General features: G+C 39.6%; 1 protein-coding gene across 2 annotated transcripts in view; it reads right to left on the reverse strand.

Annotated features, from left to right (window-relative positions):
- Window positions 1-852: 852 nt before the first annotated feature.
- The window catches only part of Nudcd1 (NudC domain containing 1), a 68,532-nt gene continuing 48,302 nt past the window's right edge, over window positions 853-21,082 (reverse strand). For both annotated transcript variants that reach the window (XM_052747750.1, XM_052747749.1), the window contains exons 9-10: window positions 8,325-8,484; window positions 853-4,256 (exon numbers count right to left, since the gene is read on the reverse strand). In XM_052747750.1, coding sequence (XP_052603710.1) covers window positions 3,964-4,256; window positions 8,325-8,484 — 453 coding nt within the window. In that variant the 3' untranslated portion in view covers window positions 853-3,963. The remainder of the gene's footprint in view (window positions 4,257-8,324; window positions 8,485-21,082) is intronic.

Below are 21,082 nucleotides of genomic sequence, written 5' to 3' on the forward strand. Positions count from 1 at the left end.
AGTCCCTGATGACCAAGATTTGCTCCAGTGGGCACTTGACCCATTTAGAAATAATGGTTCACAATAGGCATTTGCTATGATTTTTGCAACAAACATTTATTGGATATGATAGTGATGAGATTTAAAGACTTGAATTTGTCACTGCAGTAAGATAAAATTTTTTCAAACTATATAACCAACTGAGAGAGGGAGCTTAGTGATTTTAAGAGAAAATGAGCCTTGATGATATCTAGTACCATCTACCAATGTTCAGCTCTACTTTTGGACTTCCCGGTAATATGAATCACTATGGCTTCTCTTTGGCCACGTTAGTTTAGATCAAGTTTTCCTATTTGTAGTCAGAAGAGGCCTGACTTCATGTTGAGCTGTGTGTGTGTGTGTGTGTGTGTGTGTGTGTGTGTGTGTGTGTGTGTGTGTAACTATACTCTCCAAACCTTACTCTATTTCCATCTGAGTTTATGGGTAAGATTTTTCTTTTCATTCTCAAACAGTTTAGCGACTCCTCAAAGATACATACTTATATAAAAAATAAATGAAAAGACCTTCTTTGATACCAAGAGGGAAAGAGAAAAGAAAAGTTGCAGAATCTTCCAATTCTGAAAATGTTTACAAATTCCTATATCCAAACTACACATCTTTATTCTAAACGGGGAGGGATTGTTCTGCAACAACCTGAGGCCATTTAAATTTCTCTCTGGAAAACTACATTCTGACAAAGAGCTGAGTTACCTACTCACTTTATAGTACTGGGCATCAAACACAGGGCTTTCAACATAGTGCTACCATATTTCACTCTGGTCTCCCCAGTCTTTAGGATCTCTGTTGAAAGAATTCAGACAAGCACAAAAAACGCACTGTAGAAGACAGGCAGAGTTTATTACAAGGTAAAAAGAGCCATTTTTGAGGATGAGGAGGGCAATGGCCAAAGTGGCCACTGGGGGTGGGGTGGGCATAGGGGAACCTCAAGGTGAAAGTGGACAGTGGACAGAGAGACTACAGTACTGACCTAAATTTTTAGGTATGCTCTGTATTATTTCTTTGAGTCCTTAGAACCGAGGGCTTCCTGGGCCTTTTCTTTCCCAGTTGACTAACAGGCTCATCTGGATTTAACTCTTAAGGGAGGTCAGGGCACCTTTTGTTTTTTATTAGAAACACTCACCAGACAGTAATCTTGGGATCTTTTCAACAGTTCCACCAAGATCTCAAATCCCAGTCTTTTGGCTACTAATCAGAGTTCCACAGTTTGCGTTCCTCATTTTACACGATGATTATAAAGGGTCCAAACTCAGTGATCTTTAATCCTACTACTGCTAGAGCTCCACCCCTGAGCTATGTAGAATTTCAATGTGTAATCTCTCTTTTTTTTTTTGCCTCTTTTGTCTCTCCAGAAGGCCTGGCCTGCCTTCCTTGCTTCCCTCCTTCCTTTCCTAGTCTCACTCACTATGCTGGAGAACAAATGCAAGAATTTCATTGATATTTAAATTCAGTCAAAATTCAGTTGAAACTGGGTGTTCTGGATAATGCTGTGCAGAAGACTGAGGTAAGAAAAGGGTGACTACCAGTTTCAGGCCAGTCTGGGCTACAGTGAGAACTAACTGTCTCAGATGAACTTAGCCACAACAGCAACAACAAATTAGTCAGTCACACCTAGCTGAAATTAACCAGTCAAATACTGGCTAAAATTTCTCTCTCTCTCTGTGAGCTATTATGTATATGTGTATGCTTATATGTATATATGTTGATGAGCCTGTGTGCATACGTGTATTCATGCATGGGGGAGGCAAATATCGATACCAGGTACTTTGCTCAGTTTCCGCCTTATTTGATGAGACAAGGTCTCACAGAACCTGGAGCTCAGCTGATTTGGCTAGACTGTGTGGCCAGCAAGAATCCTCCCACTCTGCCTCCCAAATGCTGGTATTACAGATATACACAGCCATGTCTGCTTGTTTTTCTTTTCTTTTTTGCCATGTGGGTTACAGGAATCTAAACTCGGGTCTTTATGCTTCTGCTGCATCCCTAGACCGAATACTTGTTTAAATTTAAGTCAGTTAAGTATTTGTTCCAGATAGGCAAAACATACATTCATACAAATATTTTCCATATTATAATTCTTTATTTTCTTCCTCTTCGATTAAATTCTTAAGGACTTTAATAAAACAAGAATTCTAAAAATAATGTGAAAATAAAAACAAAACAAACCCACAATAAATACAAATTGAAAGAAGTTTGGGGAGTAAGCCTGAACCACAAATATTTGGAGAAAAAATTCAATGTGTAAATAAAATAAACTGTCAGAAAAGTAAAGAGATTTTAATGAGACAACTATAGTATAATCTGTCCTATGAGCCTGTCACATCAATGGCCCTAATGTGTTACAGCTCTGCTGTCTGTCTAGACTTGGCCATGTGAATCACATTGTCTGTGGTGATATTGTGTTCCCCAAAATATTGTGCACCCTAATAAACTTACCTGGGGTCAGAGAACAGAACAGCCACTAGATAGACATAGAGGCCAGAAAATGGTGGCACACACGCCTTTAATCCTAGCATTCTGAAGGCAGAGATCCATCTGGATCTCTGTGAGTTTAAAGCCACACTAGAAAGAGCCAGGCATGGTGACTCACGCCTTTAATCCCAGGAAGTGAGCCTTTAATCCGAGGAAGTGATGGCAGAAAGCAGAAAGGTATACAAGGCGTGAAAACCAGGAACTAGCTGGTTAAGTTTTTAGGCTTTTGAGCAGCATAGTTCAGCTGAGAGGCATCCAGTCTGAGGAAATAGCAAGTCTGAGGAATTGGCAAGGTAAGGAAGCTATGGCTTGTTCTGCTTCTCTGATCTTCCAGCATTCACCCCAACACCTGGCTTCCGGTTTGATTTTATTAATAAGAACTTTTAAGGTTCGTGCTACAATTGTCCTTTTTTTTTTTAGCAAACATGGAAGTTCAAGCTTGGCAAACTCTTGCACCCTGGTTTGCTCTTAGACTGTTCTCTTTCAGGGCAGGAAGCACAGCTGAGCCTACCAGAAGACAAGAGACCACCCAGAGCATGAAAAGCCAGTTCACAGAACCAAGAAAAATGAATCATAAACCTTGAGTTGTTTTTTTTTTTTTTTTTTGGTTTTTCGAGACAGGGTTTCTCTGTGTAGCTTTGCGCCTTTCCTGGATCTCGCTCTGTAGACCAGGCTGGCCTCGAACTCACAGAGATCCGCCTGGCTCTGCCTCCCGAGTGCTGGGATTAAAGGCGTGCGCCACCACCGCCCGGCTTGAGTTATTTTTATTTTGAGACAAGGTCTTGTTATGTGGTCCAGGGTGGTCTTGAACTGGTAATTCTCCAGCCTGAGCCTCCCAGATGCTGGAATAAACTCTTAAACACCTGAGCTTTGTGGTACTTGGTTATGCAATAATGGAAAATGCCTAACTTTCTACAATGTAGTAGAGCAAATACATAAACAAATCTATGTTTACTATGAAAACAATTAAGGTTTATAAGCAACATTATCAAAACTGCTGTACTCTTGTAACTCTGGACTCACAATTCTTTACACAGACTTCAGCCCATTAAAATACCTTATAATGCTCAGTATTTTACTGCTACCCTAAACATTCTATATAGTGACTGTAGCAATCTAAACAATGAGCTAAGCACATGATAAATATTTTTATTTTTAAACAATGAATTGTATGTTTGTCATATAAAAGATGAGATTTAATCACCAGATTTTAAAAAATAACTACATTTGTCAAAATCATGTTTTTTACAGAAGTCAATGTTCTCTAAATCCGTAGCTTCATCTATCCCATAGCTTTTACAGATTCATAATCTCTTGAATACATTTCCAATACCATTTAAAAATAAAACTTCATGAAAGATATTTTCATTTAACACATTAAAACTTAACAAGTTACAGTACAACTGTTCAGCTCTCCAGGTGCCACTGGAAACTTTTCAGCCAAATGTTGGAGGATTAATTCTCCGTATTTACTTTTATTAAAAACAGGTTTCTGGTAGTGAGAACAAATAATCTCTCATTTGTTGCCTGAAAGCCTAAAATAGGATCATTGGTTTCCAGGCTTGCTACTTGCTGCTTAGCAACCTGCCCCACATGCCGGCCTTCCTTTCTGTTGTAAAGCACAGTGGACATGGGAGTAGGCTGCCGATAGATGAATACGCGGCGAAGGCACTCACAAAGGGCTGCATAGGAATAATCTGGAGAACAGGCAAAAAATTTCTTGTCTCTCTTTGATGCTTGGACGTAACCTGACAAGAATATAAGGAGGAAAAAAAGAACTGTATGTTAAACTGATGAGCGAAAAGTCACGATTGAACACTTACTATTTTACAGTATCCATGAAAAATTTAAATACTTAAGTAAAACATATACCACTAATAGTCAACAGTGGATGAATTCAGTACCATTAACACTAAGCCACAATTCCTTCTAAAAAGTGCAAAAGTACAAGCTTAATTTAGTTACTAAGGAACAAAACAGGGATTCTCTTCAACAAAAGCATAATACAGTTCTATTTAATTTCTGTGAGATAAAATAATAAAAATCTGAAATTTTAAATACTAAATATACAAAAACTTAAATGCCTCACTTAAAAGCAAAAAACTTAAAATGACATGTTAATTTTTTTTTTTTTATTAAATGAAGATGACACTAGATGATAGAAAGGCCTCCCACGCCCACAGACTGGCAGAATTAGTACTGTGAAATGGCTCTATTAGTGAAAGTGGTTTATAGTTTACAAAAGATCCTTATCAAATTCTAATGACATTCTTTACAGAAACAGATAAAACAACCCTGGAATTCCTATGGAAGCACAAAGGACCCTAAATAGCCAAAGAAATTCTAAGCAGAAAGAAATGGCTAGGAGTTATTACAGTACTTATTGATTGCAAGCTATACTATAGAGCCAGAGAACAAAAGCAGCACAACACAGACACAAAACCAGATGTACAGACAAGTGGAATGGTATAGAGGGCCCATAAATAAATAAGCACAGCCAAAGCAACCTAACTGACAACAAAGGTGTCACTAACAAACATTAGAAATCCTACAGCCTCTAGAACAAGTGATCTTGGGAAACAGGGTAGCCACATGGAGAAGAATGAAGAAACAATTCCAAGTGGATCAAAAACTTTAAGACCTGAAATTCAGAAACTAGTACAGAAAAACATGTAAAACAACAACTGATAAGTAAAGGGAGGACTTTCTGGGAAAGACTACAATAAGCTCAAGAAATAAAACCAAAAATGCCATTGGATAATGTGGAATTAAAAAGGCAATGCACAGTAGAGAAAACAATTGTGAGAAGACATAGCCTACAGAGTGGGAGACTATCTTTGCTTTCAATATATTGGAGAGATGATTTGTATCCAGAATACATAAAGAAGTCATAACTACCCCAAACCCAAACAATTCCAGTGTATAAATCAATATATCAGAGAGAAGATTTGTATCCAGAATACATAAAGAAGTCATAACTACCCCAAACCCAAACAATTCCAGTGTATAAATGAGTGATGAAATGAACAGGTAGTTCTCAAAAGTGAAAGCACAAATTTCCAGTAGACATAAAAAATGTTCAACATCTTTAATGTGGACATTCAAATAGACCTCCATTGAGATTCTACCTGTGTATTCTCAGGATAGCTGGTATTAAGAGAACGAAGGACAATAAATGTTAGAAGAATGTGGAGAAAGAAGACCCTTCACTTCACTGTTGATGGGTGTGCACACTGGTGCAGACACTATGGAAATCAGCACAACCTGAAAAATAGAACTACCATATGATCCAGTTATAGCTGGTCATATAATGGAAGAAACCAAAGTTAGCAAACCAGGAATGATTACACACCTATGTTTATTACAACACTATTCACAGAAGTGAAGATATAGAATTAGCTTAGATACCCAACAGATGAATGCATAGAGAAAATATGATACATACTCACAAAAATATGGTGTTTTATTCACCTGTAAAGAACAAAATATAGGTTGGAGAGATGGCTCAGAGGTTAAGAGCACTGGCTGCTCTTCCAGAAGTCCTGAATTCAATTCCCATTAACCACATGGTAGCTCACAACCATCTATACTGAGATCTGATGCTCTCTTCTGGCATAAGGTCATACATGCAGATAGAGCACTCATATATACACAAAATAAATAAATAACTCTTGCCAGACAGTGGTGGCACACGCCTTTAATCCTAGCACTCTGTGAGTCTAAGGCCAGCCTGGTCTACAGAGAGAGATCCAGGACAGGCACCAAAACTACACAGCAGCCTGGTCTACAGAGAGAGATCCAGGACAGGCACCAAAACTACACAGAGAAGCCCTGTCTCAAAAAACAAATGAACAAAATTATGTCATCTACAAGGGAAAAGATGTGAATGGAGATTACTATGCTAAATGAAATCAGTCAGATTCAGAAAGACAAATACTGCATGTTTCTTTCACATACCAACTCTAGATTTAAACACATACATTACACAAACACACACACACAAATATATGTAAATACAAAGAAAGATAGAAAGGTCAGACAGATGACAGTGTAGGGAGAGGAAGGGTTCTAAAGTGAGTGGGAAGTAAAGAAGGAAGGATAAGGGAGGAAACAAAATATCACAGTTTTCTCATATGCAAATTCTAGGTTTAAATGCAAACATGTATACTTATATATTTATATATATATGTTTATATATGCAAAAGTAAGTAAAGCCAAGAGGCAAAAGCTGGTCAATACTGCTTTTAAAATATTAGGTAAGATGTGAAGATGGAAAAGAGAAGATGTAGGGATCTATCTGAGTAGATGAACATAAGCTGTCCAGGCAACTTTGATAGTAATGCACATAATAACTCAAGTACTATCTAACATAAAATTGATTGAACTTAGGATCAAGCACAGCAGAATTCATTTGCAAGAGGGTTTTGACATGCAGTTGAAGACTCTGAGCATCTAAAGGTGACCTGGACGAACTTTGCTCTTCCTGAAGGAAGATAATTACAAAAGAGGAATTACAGTAGAGGCCTGAAATTGTGTGATTAATTAATCCATCAAACCTCTTAGCATTTCAAGTCATACAAATCCACTTAGAGTCTGAGTGAAGCAGTTTAGTCATAAGTGTGACGTGACAAACTTCCTCATCAATTAGTTGCACATATATAGGCATTAAAACCCACAATTTTACATTTTTGCTGCCAATTTAAAATTAGCTTACAATAAAGCAATCACTGTAGTTAAATAGCATAACAGAATTCCCACACAATATGGATATATTTTGGCTTAAAACCAATGATTGCATAGTCTATTGTTACATACTTTAAATTTTTTTCGAGGTGTGGTTTTAAAACAAATATTTTTAATAATAAATTTTAACAATAAATTCAATTTATACTTATCGTTTTCATAATTCCTTTCATTACCATGGCTTCTTGTTTTCATTGTAGTTTGGATTTTGAGTCAAACTCTTTGTATATAACTCTGACTGGCCTCATACTCCTGCCTCCTGCTTCATCCATCCAGGTGGTGGGAATGCAGGTATGTACCACCAGGCCCGGCTTCTTTTTCACTTAAGTTCAATGTATGTCTTCTCATTAAAAATGTGCATCCTTGTACAACAACTATATAATGTTTTAGAAGAGATTACTCTGAAGAGACTTAAATACAAGTTGACGTACTGTGCTGAGGGATGTCTTTCTGTATGCTGTGAATGTATGTTGTTTCCATTGATCATGGCAAAGCAGCTTAGAGGCAGGCAGGAAATCCAAGGAGAGACAGGAAAGAAGAAGGGCAGAGGTGCCTGCTGCCCAAGGAACAACATACCAGCACACTGGAAAAGCCACGAAACACGTGGCAAAACATAGATTAGTAGAAATGGGTTGATTTAAGATGAAAGATAAATGGGTTAATTTTAGATGAAAGAGCTAGCTGGCAAGCGGCTAAAGCCATAGGTCACAGTTTCTAAATAATATAAGCCTCTGCGTGTTTACTTGGGTCCAAGCGGCACCTGAGAAACTTAGGGCTATAGTACCGCAATGCCAAAGCCCCTACTCAAACTGTATTTTACTTCAGTATTTAATTCAACCCATTAGAAAGATTCAAATGGTTATATTGCCACTTCCATGTTCATTCTGTGTTACCATCTGTGCAACTGTAAGAACAGGTTCATCATTCTATTCTAACAGTTTAACCCCAGTGAATAGAACACAGATAACTAAATCGTAGTTAACTAGCAGGGCTCAAATGAAAAAGATAGTTTTCATTTGAGATGATGACTAATTGAGTGGACTGGAAACGCTACAGAAGAGAATGCTTTCTACCTAGGGCGTTGAAGGTCGCAATGTGCTCCCACATGTCATCCTGCTTGCTGCAGTGTGGTTGCCAGAGAAGGGCATCAACATCATGGCGTAGACAGAAGCAGGGCATTTCTTTAGGATCCACAATGACTGAGAACAGGTACTGGTTGCTGCCAAGATTTACCTAAAGTGATAAGAATAAGTTTATTCAAAAAATTAGTAAGAGTGATGAAAACTGACATACAACATCATCAGCAACTGTTGTAAAATGAACTTTCCTCCCTCCATTCTTTCTAAGACAAGGTCTTAGCATGTATAGCTCAGACTGGCCTTTACTTGGCAATTCTCCTGTCTCAACCTAGTATTTCACACATGTACCAGTCACCATGCCTTGCTTGCTCTAAACTTTGAGGACCTAACTTGATTGATTCTTCATAGAATTCACAAAAGGAATGTGTTTCTATTACATTCATTTTAAAGCTGAGTGAAGCAGTGATGCACACAGGGCACTTAACTTGTCCAAGGTCAGTATGGTTTTAAGTTACGGACATGAAATTTGGACCCAGAGTCTCTGTTCTTAACCATTATGCTATCTGAAGGGACACACTAGCCCACTCAAAGATGTGGCTCTGGCAGGCCTTGCCCTTCTCCCCATTTCCTCTGCCTTGCTAAAAACCATTATTTTGCAATCCTGAAGCTAGCCCCCAAGGTCTATTCCCTTATTTGACCACTTCCTCCTCCTGAGGTTAACCACCAAGGTCTGGCTATGAAAGTATTAAAGTCCAACAATCAAAAGCCCCTTTTGCTCACCCAATTAGCACGCCCAGTTAAAATTAAACACCTCATCCTAACATGGGCTTCCCTTCTTTACCTTTACAAACTACCATTTTCCTATGGGCCATGTCTGTCTCCTCTCTATCCAGAGATAGTCCTCTGGCCCTTCCCCTTATCCTTCATCCTCTATCTCCTGTCTTTGTCTCTTATTTCCTGCCCTCTGTCCCTCTGGGGCAAATAAATCTCCTTTGTGCTGAGAACTTGGTCTTGGGGTGTTCTTTCCCTGTCTATCCCTGTTAGTAGTTAGTTTAACATATGACAGGAAGTACCAACTGAATAAAAAGAATAGTTTTAAATGACAGAATACAAAGATTAAACTTACTAATGTTAACTTGTCAATATTACCAAGAATAATTAACAGCTACTACAACTTATGAGGATATTCTATATGTCAGGCATGGTCTAAGTACTAATTTCCATAGCTCAAGAGGCTGCTGTTATCTCCACGCAATAGTTGAAAGCAGTACCTTGAGATTTTGAGTAACTGCTTCTATGCTACAAGGAAAAAAAATCACAGTATTAGATAAAGCCTCAGGTCCACTTACCAATTGCTCCACTGTGCTCCTGAATTACAGTATTAATATCAATATTATTAGCAGCTATTACTGTAATATTGATGCTTGAGGAACTCATTTCACTACAAAAATCATCATTTCAGACTCACAGTTAGATCCCACACATAGAGCTTAATAGAGCTTAGTAGAGCTAGGTTGTAGCTGTGTTCTTCATCAGCCATTCTATTATTAAAGAATTAAATATTGGCAGAAATAATATCAAATGTAGATGCTAAGGTTAGGGTTAGGGTGGAGATGCCGAGTGTATGATAAATGCTGACTTGAGTCTATAAACTTTACAGTACAATGAAGAACAAAATGTTGGGTAAGAAGCTGAGACCTGACTTGCACTCTGTAAGGAACACTGTGAAAAGCTGTAGCACAAGGATTTACTGGCTCACCAGGGCAACCTAGGCTCTCAGAGTCCAACAGAAAAGCTGCCCACCCCATGAGAAGAACCTCCAGGAACAGAGATTTTTAGGGAGCCCCAGAGCTCACTCTCTGCAGCAAGGAAATGGGCTGGGGTGCTCTCCCCACTGTTTATCTCTTCTTCCCTTTGCTCTGGACTGTCAGGGGCTAAGTGAGGCTTATTTTCAAAATACCACTATTGAACGGGCCTGCTAAGAAAGCCTCAGAGGAGCCAGCACTGCCGTGGCTTTCCTCACCTCCACTGCTTTTCTCTGAATTACCAGGCTTTCCCAGGAGGACAAACCGAACTGAGGTACAAGTGGGCTACAAGAGAACTTTCATAAAAACACGCTTACTTTCATGAGTGAAGTGAGTATTACCATTACTAGTGAAATAACTAACTCACCCCCAAGCCTCCTATGCATGCGTGACTGGACAGCGTGTGAAAGAACAAATCAACCATCAACCGAAAGCTTAACCAAGAGAGAGATCAACCACCATGCAAACGAGAGGATGAGGATCAGGTCTCTCATCGCCAGCCCCTTATTCTGACTAGATCTTTCTCTTCTTCCACTTGCTTACCCATACTTGTGCTACGGGCCGCAGGAAAATATTATAAGAACTCAGCTGGTTATGGCAAAGCCACTACCTGAAGGGATCAAGGAATTTCTTCAGAGGAAGCCAAATTCCAAGGAGCTTTTGGTGTTATTTGGCTTGTTATGTATCAGTTGTCTTCTGTTATGGAAATCATGTGTGCCTTCATAGCTTTCCCAATTGATTTTTTCCCCGACAAATTGCTAACAGTGTGAACTGATCACTCTTTGCACATATACCTTCATGGTATTTGGAGAACAGCCTCAGGAAAGGCTTCCTTCCCCACTAGCCCATCTGTTTCTTCCCTTTCAGCACTGAAATCAGATATCTCCACATTCAAGGACTAACAGTAATAACAGTCCAGACCACCACATACTAGTCTCCTGATTTAAGGTAAATTCTACAAGGAGACACCGCCTAGGTCAGGTGGACCTTAAGTAATAGCTTGGAACCTAATTTCTTACAGTCTCACTAACTTTATAGACCCTTAACTTCTTACCTAACCACTTCTCAGAATGTAGACTGAGCACACAGATCCCTTTTTGGATATACTAAGCTGTCATTAGCACTCAGTTGACCTCTTCTTTTACCACTCCCATTTTGGATTGTAAAAGAAAGCCTGGTGGTCACTGCCTGAGGAAAATGCTTACTGTCTTTTTGACCCTGTAAGAATTCTAATCTGGTGACCTTGCTTGGGCAGCGGATTGCTATTGCTTGGGTTTATAACTGGATTCCTGAGAGACTTAGAGAGAGTTGGGAGAAGACAGAGAACAGAGAGGTAGAAGGGGAGAGAGGAGGATTTTTGAAGAGAGAACTTGAAGACGAGACAGAAAAGAGACAAGAGAACAGAAGAACTAGATGGGTAAGAACTGGAGAGGAATGAATTAGATGGGAAGAACTAGAATGAAGGGCTAAAAGAGAATACCAGAGGAACAAGATGGAAGATGAGGAAGAGCAAGATGGGGAAGAACAAGATGAGAGAGAAAGAGATGGGAGAGGAACTGATATGGGAAAGAACTAGATGGATGAGAACCTAGAAGGGGCAGAACTAAGATGAAGGAATTAAGATAGAACCTAGAGGGGACAGCAGATAAATGTAGAGAGAAATCAGGCAAGAAAGGAGCTAAAAATGAGAGCAGAATAGAAGCTTGTAGAGAGAGAACTGACACAGAATAATAAAGTGTATGGACTAAGGAGTTTGATGTATATAGATTCATTTATTTTCATCAAAGATTAATTATCAGCGGGTTGTAGATTCTTCCTGGACCCTGGGAGGGGACTATCAATGGGCTGGACCCCCAGAGTCCTCAATATACTTGTGCTACACAGTATGTCAAAGTGCTACAGTCTGCATTTACTGACTTCTCTTGTCCCCTTCACATTCTACTTATCCCCCCAAGACACAGTTCAATCATCACCTTTTCCTAGAACACCTATCATGATCCTAGGAGATGTTCACTTCTAAAAACAAAATATATTGCTATACTAGATTATAGTTAAACATGCAGACCATCTATGGTAGGCCAAATATTATCACCCTGGTACACCCACACCTTAGTCCTCTGAACTTCTCAATATTTCTTTAGATAGTGATGAGGTACGTTTAGGATTTTCAAATGGCAAGATTACCCTGCATTATCTGAGTGAACTCAATGAATTAGTGAGCTTCCTTGTAAGAGGGGGAGAGAAGGTAACGAACATGGATGACAACAGGAGAACAGATACAAAGAGAAGGAGTGACTGCAAGATCCCACACTGTTGATTGTGGGACTAAGGGATGTGCCAAAAGCCAAGCATGTAAGTAGCCTCTGAAAGTGAGAAATGAAGGAATGAAGTCTCCCTTAGAACTCCTCAAAGCAATACAGACAGACCTCACAACTATTTTAGGACTTCTGACATTCAGAATTAAACTGGAATGAATTACCATTTTTTAGTTACTAATTCATGCAATTTGTCACAGTAAGAGTAACCCAAGATAGTGGCCATGTTAGTAAATATCTTAAGAACTAAAAGTTTGTCTTGTTTCCATATTCTATGTCTTTACTGCATAATTATTTTAAAACTATTTTCACCAAGGCTCTGTACTCAGATATGAGAATACTATAGTCTATTTTACAGTTAGAAAAACTAAAAGACTTTTAAGTGAAATATCTGACAATCAGATTCTTAAAGAATATTCCTGGTGGGTAACAGGCTCACTGGTGCAGATGGGTTTCTGTGCTTTCTGTTTTGATCTCCCAAATTCGGCTACCCATCCTGCCCTGTCCCCACTCTCCTGCCCCCTGCCCTGGCTTTCAGTGTTTGTGACAAGATCCATGTACTTCCTTCTAATACACCCACATCAAGCTCTTTAGAGGACATGACTCCAACAGCCCAGCTCCATCTCATCAGTTTTCTCTGTACTTTCAGCACTACAACATTCCATATTTTAATTGATGAAGACAACTCACCTCTACAAGTTACTTTCTGCTTTGGCTATAGTTTGCTCTTTTCTTCATGTGGAAATTTAAGTAATGCAACATGGGGTGATGTAAATTTCCCCCTGAAGCACCTAGCCTCCTGTCTATGCTGGGTGTCATCTGTACTCAATACAAAATTTCTCTTGACTTGTGAGTTACTGAGAAATGTATCCCCGAATTTCCACATATTTTTGCATCATTAACTTATGGCCTGAACCTGCTAGCCAGAAAGCATTTTCTATCCATTCTCTTAGAACTTGTTTTTGTTTGGTCTTGAATATGTTCTATTTTGATGAGCATTCCTTGGCTCTTTTCAGACTCTCTACTTAGTGTTATATACAGAGCCCTTGCATATGTTTGAGGGAAGCAACAGCAAACACTGAACAGTCTCCTGCCAGACAGCGCGCTGCAAATAGACACTTGGATGGGATGTGGAAAGTTTCAGTACTGGAAATTTTTAGCATGCCCCTCTCAAGATTATTCATTTTTTTTTTTTGGTTTTGTGATGCACTGAATACACATGAATCTGTTTAGTGCAATTCTTTCTGAATTGCTTTTTTTTAATTCTTAATTTTATTCTTTTTCAATTTTTATCTCTAATGTGTAGCATGTCTTTATCTTTTCTACTCTGTCTTTACCATAATACTGTGGTGATTCTAACCATGAGTCACCTCTGAGCTTTGTTTCTTAACAACAGGATGTTTTTACTATTGTGGTGAGTTGCTTTTGCCGCTTCTGTGATGACGTGCCTGTCATAAACGGTGTCCAGGACGAAGACTTCCTTTGGCTCCCTGTTTCAGTCACCACAGTGGGAGAGGGAGGCACAGGAACAGAACAGCTTACATCATGGTGGCAGGGGTAGAGCGGGGATGGGCATGGAGTAGGGCATATGCTTGTGCCAACTGGCTTTCTCTTTTCCCGTACTTATCAATCTGGGACCATAGCCTATCATATGGCACCTTTCACATTCAGGGCAGGGCTTCCTCCTTTAGTCACTCCTCTCTGCAAAAGTCTTCACACAACACACCAGAAATGAACTTTTCTAATCTACATGCTTTTCAATCCATTCAAGATGAAAGTCAAGATTAACTGTGCAGCAGACTAAGCTGATTAAAATAACTACCTCGACATTCTCGCTAATTGGACTCCCAGAGATCCACCCAGGGCCTTGTCATGGATCTCTGCATCCAGATCCCTCAGTAGTTGGATGAGGTTTCTAGCACAACAATTAGGGTGTTTGGCCATCCCATCACCAGAGTAGGTCAGTTCGGGCTGTCTCTCGACCATTGCCGGCAGTCTGTTGTGTGGGTATCTTTGTGGATTTCTGTGGGCCTCTCTAGCACTTTGCTTCTTCCTATTCTCATGTGGTCTTCATTTACCATGGTCTCCTATTCCTTGTTCTCTCTCTCTGTTGTTGATCCAGCTGGGATCTCCCGCTCTCCCAAACACTCTTTCCCTCGACCCTCGCCTTTCATTACCCCCACTCATGTCCAGGCTGTTCATGTAGATCTCATTCCATTTCTCTGTCATTGGGCGATCCCTGTGTCTTTCTTGGGGTCCTGTTTTCCAGGTAGCCTCCCTGGTGATGTGAGTAGCAGACAGGTCATCCTTGTTTCATGTCTAGTATCCTGCTATGAGTGAGTACATACCATGTTTGTCTTTCTGAGTCTGGGTTACCTCACTCAGGATGATTTTTTCTAGATCCATCCATTTGTCTGCAAACCTCATGATGTCATTGTTTTTCTCTGCTGAGTAGTATTCCATTGTGTATATGTACCACATTTTGTTTATCCATTCTTCAGGTGAAGGGCATCTAGGTTGTTTCCATGTTCTGGCTATTACAAACAATGCTGATATGAACATAGCTGAACAAGTGCTCTTATGGTGTGGTTGAGCATTCCTTGGGTATATGCCCAAGAGTGGAATAGCTGGATCTTGGGGGAGATGGATTCCCAATTTTCTAAGAAAGCGCCATATTGATTTCTAAAGTGGTTGTACAAGCTTGCATTCCCACCAGCAGTGGAGGAGAGTTCCCCTAGCTCCACATCCTCTCCAGCATAAGGTGTCTTCAGTGAATGAGGAGGGTTTATATGAGCGAGAATTGTTGAGACCAAGGTTGGATAAAGCACAGGGACAAATAGCCAAATGAATGGAAACACATGAACTATGAACCAATGGCTGAGGGGTCCCCACTGGATCAGGCCCTCCGAATGGGTGAGACAGTTGATTGGCTTGATCTGTTTGGGAGGCATCCAGGCAGTGGGACCAGATCTTGTGCTCATTGCATGAGTTGGCTGTTTGAAACCTGGGGCCTATGCAGGATTGTTTGGCTCGGCCTGGGAGGAGGGGACTAGACCTACCTGGACTGAGTCTACCAGGTTGACCTCAGTCTGTGGCTGTGGAGAAGGCTTTGCCCTGGAGTAGATGGGAATGGCGGGGGGGGGGGGGGGGGGGGGGGGGGTTGGGGGGAAGGTGAGAGGGACGGGAGGGGGGAGAACAAGGGAATCCGTGGCTGATATGTAGAACTGAATTGTATTGCAAAATAAATTAAAAAAAAATAACTACCTCGATAAGTGAAGGAACTGAAGTGAGATAACTAAAAACCGTAATTTGTATTTTTGTATGATCCTGAAGAGGCTGAAACAGCAATAACGGAGGGGGGGGCACTTTTAAGCAAAAAACACATCAAGTTGAAGAAGACAAAACAAAAGTCAGACATTAACCATTACCTAACATGGGCAATTACCTGGAAAAAAAAAAAAAAAGAAAACAAGAACAAAATGTTTAGAGGGCTCCAGAGTAGCCAACGTTACTACAAGGGCTACTAAGTGTGCTTTAGTGGTACAACCCTTGTCTACAAAGCTCTGGGTTCAATCCCCAGATATTTTTCAATCCTTAGTCAGGGACAGGAAGCATAAATCACAATTTTCAACAGAGAACTCTATATCCCTGTTCTAATGAAAATCTCACGGAATTTATAACTGTAGACAAAGTAAACTGGGAGCATGACAAAAAACCCATGATTGCTGTGGGCAGACATACCGTCAACAATAGGTAATAATCAATGGTTTATTAGGAGTATAAAGAATATGGTAAACCAACTGCAATCAGAAATGAACATTGTAGGAGTAGACTGAAGGGCCAATAAATACCAATGACTTCAAATGCCTCTATAGACATATATAGGAACGGACAGTACGGTAACTGAGGTTTACAGGTGACTTTCTCTTCAGGATACTCTACATAACAACAATGGGAAAAGAAAAATTTTGAATGAGACCATTGGCAGGGCTTTAAATATATGCTTCATATTTAAATGAGAAAAATTAATCTAGACAATTTACTTTATAGAGGCTCATTCCTTGCTCATACCAAATAAATAAATATATATACATATATATAATTGCCTAAATTTAATAAATCTTTTGTCCAAAATTTCACATTATCTCTATTTTCATATTCACTGTCAATATGGCTATATTTAATGTTGATGTTCAGTGAAGACTACAGTCAGAGTAAACTATTCTCCTGAAAGTGGGAAGAGTGTTTCATCAAGTACTCAGTTGAAATCCTTCTTACCCAGCAAACAGGCTTGAATTCAATAGCAGAATGAAGAAATTCAAAGAATTCTGTTACTGTTACTAGCAAATGAAACTGAAAAATACTACTGAGAAAAAGATGCTATTTATCTATTGAAGAACAAAGTCTTTGTTGGGATACCAGATCAAGATTTGGATTTCCAGTTCATATGTGGTACACAGATTAAATCTCTGGAATACTCAGAAGATCTCTATTTTCTACCTTATTTAATCTTCATTGTCAAAGAAACAAAAATACGATCTCACTTCACAAATGAAGAAATTCAAATTTAAGGAGCAGAGATATTTAGGAAGTAACAAATAATGGCTATAATTTAAATTTTGATGTGCTACCAAACTTGTGTTCTCCATTACCAAACTGTATTATCTTCAACAATCCATTTTATAGTAACTATGAAGCAACTACCCTAGTTTCCCTGTGTTGTACTATTTCAGATATGGTAATCTACATACTGTATTATGTTTCTGTTCTATTTCTGTTAGTTAGGTTATACAGTAAGTTGTTCACGCGTTTATATCTTAAATTGAAAATGGAAGTTTTATAAAATCCTGTTTCATTTTGTTTGATCACTCATTTATTAAATTAACTATATAATTTTTTTCCATGAGTAGAAGCTAGGATGATATAATTAGCTAAGTGATATAAAATGCAAATGATGGAAATAAACTTTCAAATATTTACAAAAATCTCTAAGAGAATAATTTCCACTTATAAGAAAAAGACTGACAATTTTTCCATTTTCAAAACTGATGTTTTTGTGATATATCAAAATTTGATGTTTAGTGATATAAATCATAATTGTCATTAAATTCCACCAAAGAATTCTAATAGGAAAATATTAATATACTAAATGAATTACACAAAATAAATTCAGTGTCAAAAATGTTTTATAATTGGCTGTTCTATAGTAAAGGAGAATAAAGGGACACTAAATCTAAATGTAGTGTGTGCAGGGGATGAGTTTGTGAGTCAGGATCGAAATTGCTATAAAGTACATACTTGACCAACTAGTAAAATTTGAATATGAGTTTTATAGTAAGTAAAACTATTCTATCAATATTAAATTTCCTTAGCTGTCTCATGATTACAGTAAAAGATGCCTTGATCTTTAGTGTCTATATCAAATAGGCAAAGGGACAATATTTGAAGCTCATTCCTAAACACTCCAGCAAAAAGGGAGGACAGAGAAAAAAAATAAATGTGGTAAAATCTCTGCAGCTGCTAAGATCTGAGTTATAGACTGAATTGCACCTCGCCCCCCATACATGATGTACCTACCAAACCCTGGCATTGCAGAATGTGTCTGTAGTTAGAGAATGCTTTAAAAGAGCAGTCTCTAATCCAGAATGACTGTCCCTTAAAGGAAGACACCAGGATACAGAAATACAAAGCGGAAACCAGGTAATGACAAAAGCCAAGCTGGCCATTTACAAAGCAAGACTTTAGAAGAAGCCAGAGTTATCCACACTGTGATTTCAACCTCAATGATGAGCAGAGAAGTTTCTGTCACTTCAGCCATCCAGTCTCTTGGCACTTTGTTATGGTGGCTCTAGAAAACTAACTCTGAATTTTGCAAATTCATTTTGTTATTGAAAACTTTACCCAAAGTTTAAATTACTTTCAAAATTAAAAGTCAAAATTTAAAATGAAAGAAATTTTAGCTATTAAGTATAAAACTGACCACGAAAATCACGACTTTCTTCACTCACTCTGTAAAGTGACAATAATCTTAGAAGGAAACATCTCGGACTTAACTATAAGGAATAAACACAGAGTGTACTGTTGTAACTACTCTCAGCAGGTGAGTTACTCATGGAAAGCACACCTTTAAAAATTTACCCGGAGAGAGATGTGAATGTACCCTTACTTTTGCAGAATAATTTAAAGTATCAGATCCTATGGAGTACTGGAAAGGTTAAAGATTGCTCACTAACTCCACCACAACTTCCTGCTGCCTGCCACACACGGCTTTCAGATACGTGAGGAATCCTCTAGAGGAGCAACCAAAGCAAAGGTTCTCTGTAGTCAGTCTCTTTTCCTAATGATGTGTTAGCTGTCTGGCAGTCATAAGGAGGAGAGAGGGAAGCTGGGGTCCTTTACGTGACTGTCAATATTTCTTTAAAGTTGAGTTTTTAGGGTGGTTGTTCATTCATGTAAGATCTTCCAGAAAATCTTCTAGAGAATAAGCCATCTCTACACTACCTTGATTCACTCTCTTTAGATGACTTGGAGGAAACTTTCGATCAGATGACATTTCTACCCCCTCTTTTCCATTTTTCATGTGATGTATGACCACAAAATGAGCATGCTCACGCATGCCTTGTACCTGATTCTACAGATGATAATGGGTGTTAAGTTTCTCCCAATTTAAAAAAAAAAAGCCCCTTATCTCTCTCTTTGGAGTAGACTACTTGCCAATAATAAGCTTTTCTTATTTCTGTCTCCTGGTTGTGCTTGCTGGCTTTGTACTCAACAAAGGCCAACCCATTGTTCTTGGTACAAATCATTTGACTTGAGAACTCATTGCTGCTGACCTGAAGTCACACACACACACACACACACACACACACACACACACACACACACACATTGTTCTACCTCTTAAATTTTAGTGTTTACTCCTGATGGCTATACTACTAACCAATGTCTCCTGGCATTCTCTTCTTATTCTCTGGGCATGTCCCAGCTATGCTCTTTGGGACCCCACCACATGGGAATTTTACTTACTAAGACACTTGCGCCTCTCCCTCTATTAGAACCCTCCCTTTTCCAAAAGCCTCTCCTAGCACACCTCTTCAGCTGTTTTCTCCTATCTGCTCTATCTACTGGTCTCTCCCCTCCTACTGGGTAAGTGTCAATACAGAGATCCCTGCTTTTATCTATTTTTACTAGAAAAGCCACATCAGTGTGCCAGGAAGCTTCCTACACACTCCTGGGTCTGTGACCTTTTCCTTACCGTCTCTCTACCCCCACCCCAGCTACCTGCTCTATCTCTCCTTGTGCCCTCCTGGGATGATATGTTGTTGAGTTTCCTTGCCTCCCCCTAGGAGCTGCATGCTCCCACAGCTTCCATAGTCTTTCTGGGATACTGTGGTGACCTTGTCCCTCCTGCCTCTCAGCTCCCTCCTTTACTTGACTGTTCCATTTTGTTTCTTTTCAGCTGATGGTGAATTCTAAGAACAAGCCCTGTGAGCAATTCCCCTGAAGAAGATGGGAAATGAAGCTGCCCCTCACTTCTCCCCTGCTATAAGCATGGCCTTTTAGAACTAGACCTGACAAAATAACCAACCAGCCAGACTGCTAACCATACAGACCTCTGCATCGCCACCTTGGTCTATACCCTATGGTCCCAGAGCTACTGTGAACACCTAGAAGACAGCTGCGGTTTAGATGTGGCTGGACTGAAATTCTTCTCAATGTTCACCACTGTGACAGTGCTAGGTCTCAAACCCAGGACAAGTCTCACTGAGTACCTGTGGCTCTTCCCAGCATTCCTCACCCCCCAGCACTCCTCACCCCACACCTCTCCCTCCCAGGGGCGGGGCTTCAGCCTGATTCCTCTAGAACTCAGCCATTTTGGCTACTCCAGTCTCTTGATCTTTTGCTTCAGGCCACCTCTCTTGCTCTCCCTCCTCCTTTCTCCTCTCATGGTCTAGTTTAGTCTGCCAGCCATGGTCAGCCTGGACTCTTCCCTCTGCCTGCTTTCCCCTTTCTGTCTACAATAAAATCTTCTCCATGCTTCAGGAGTAGTCATGGCCTCCTCGTTTGATTTCATTTTTTCATTCAGAAAGCAAATTCAAACCTCTTTCCAGCTTCACCACCGCTCAGAACTCCCTCCTGTTGGGAACTAAAGCAAGTGGCCAGACATGGTCTGTTTGGACCCCAGGAGCAGACCTTAGGCCTGGGACTATGACAACTGCCCCACCTCTTCTTAATACTTTTAAAATAGTAACTAAATTTTAGCGTGGGTTTTGGAGGGACATTTAAGTTTCAACAACGTTAGATAGCCAGTTAGAAATGGACATGTACGGAGATCATTAAAGATGGCCCTCCTTCATAATCAGTAGTTTGTAAAATCCAACCCAATAATGCTACTCTGCTTATGGGTCAAGAAACTGATCCAAGTCCTACCTCTGGCACTAGATAGACAGGAAACTCTGAACTGCCCAGAAGGCCATTAAAATGGGTCACCTCTCTAAGTCTACAGCTGTATGAGAGGAGTTCTGATAAAGAACTGTAGCACGAATCTTAAAAGGTCTTATTAAAAAAAACAAACCTGGAGCCAGGTATTGGGGTGAATGCTGGAAGATCAGAGAAGCAGAACAAGCCACAT

The sequence above is a fragment of the Peromyscus californicus genome, unplaced genomic scaffold (assembly GCF_007827085.1).
Source record: "Peromyscus californicus insignis strain IS unplaced genomic scaffold, ASM782708v3 Scaffold_20__1_contigs__length_68692818, whole genome shotgun sequence".
NCBI classification, from domain to species: domain Eukaryota; kingdom Metazoa; phylum Chordata; class Mammalia; order Rodentia; family Cricetidae; genus Peromyscus; species Peromyscus californicus.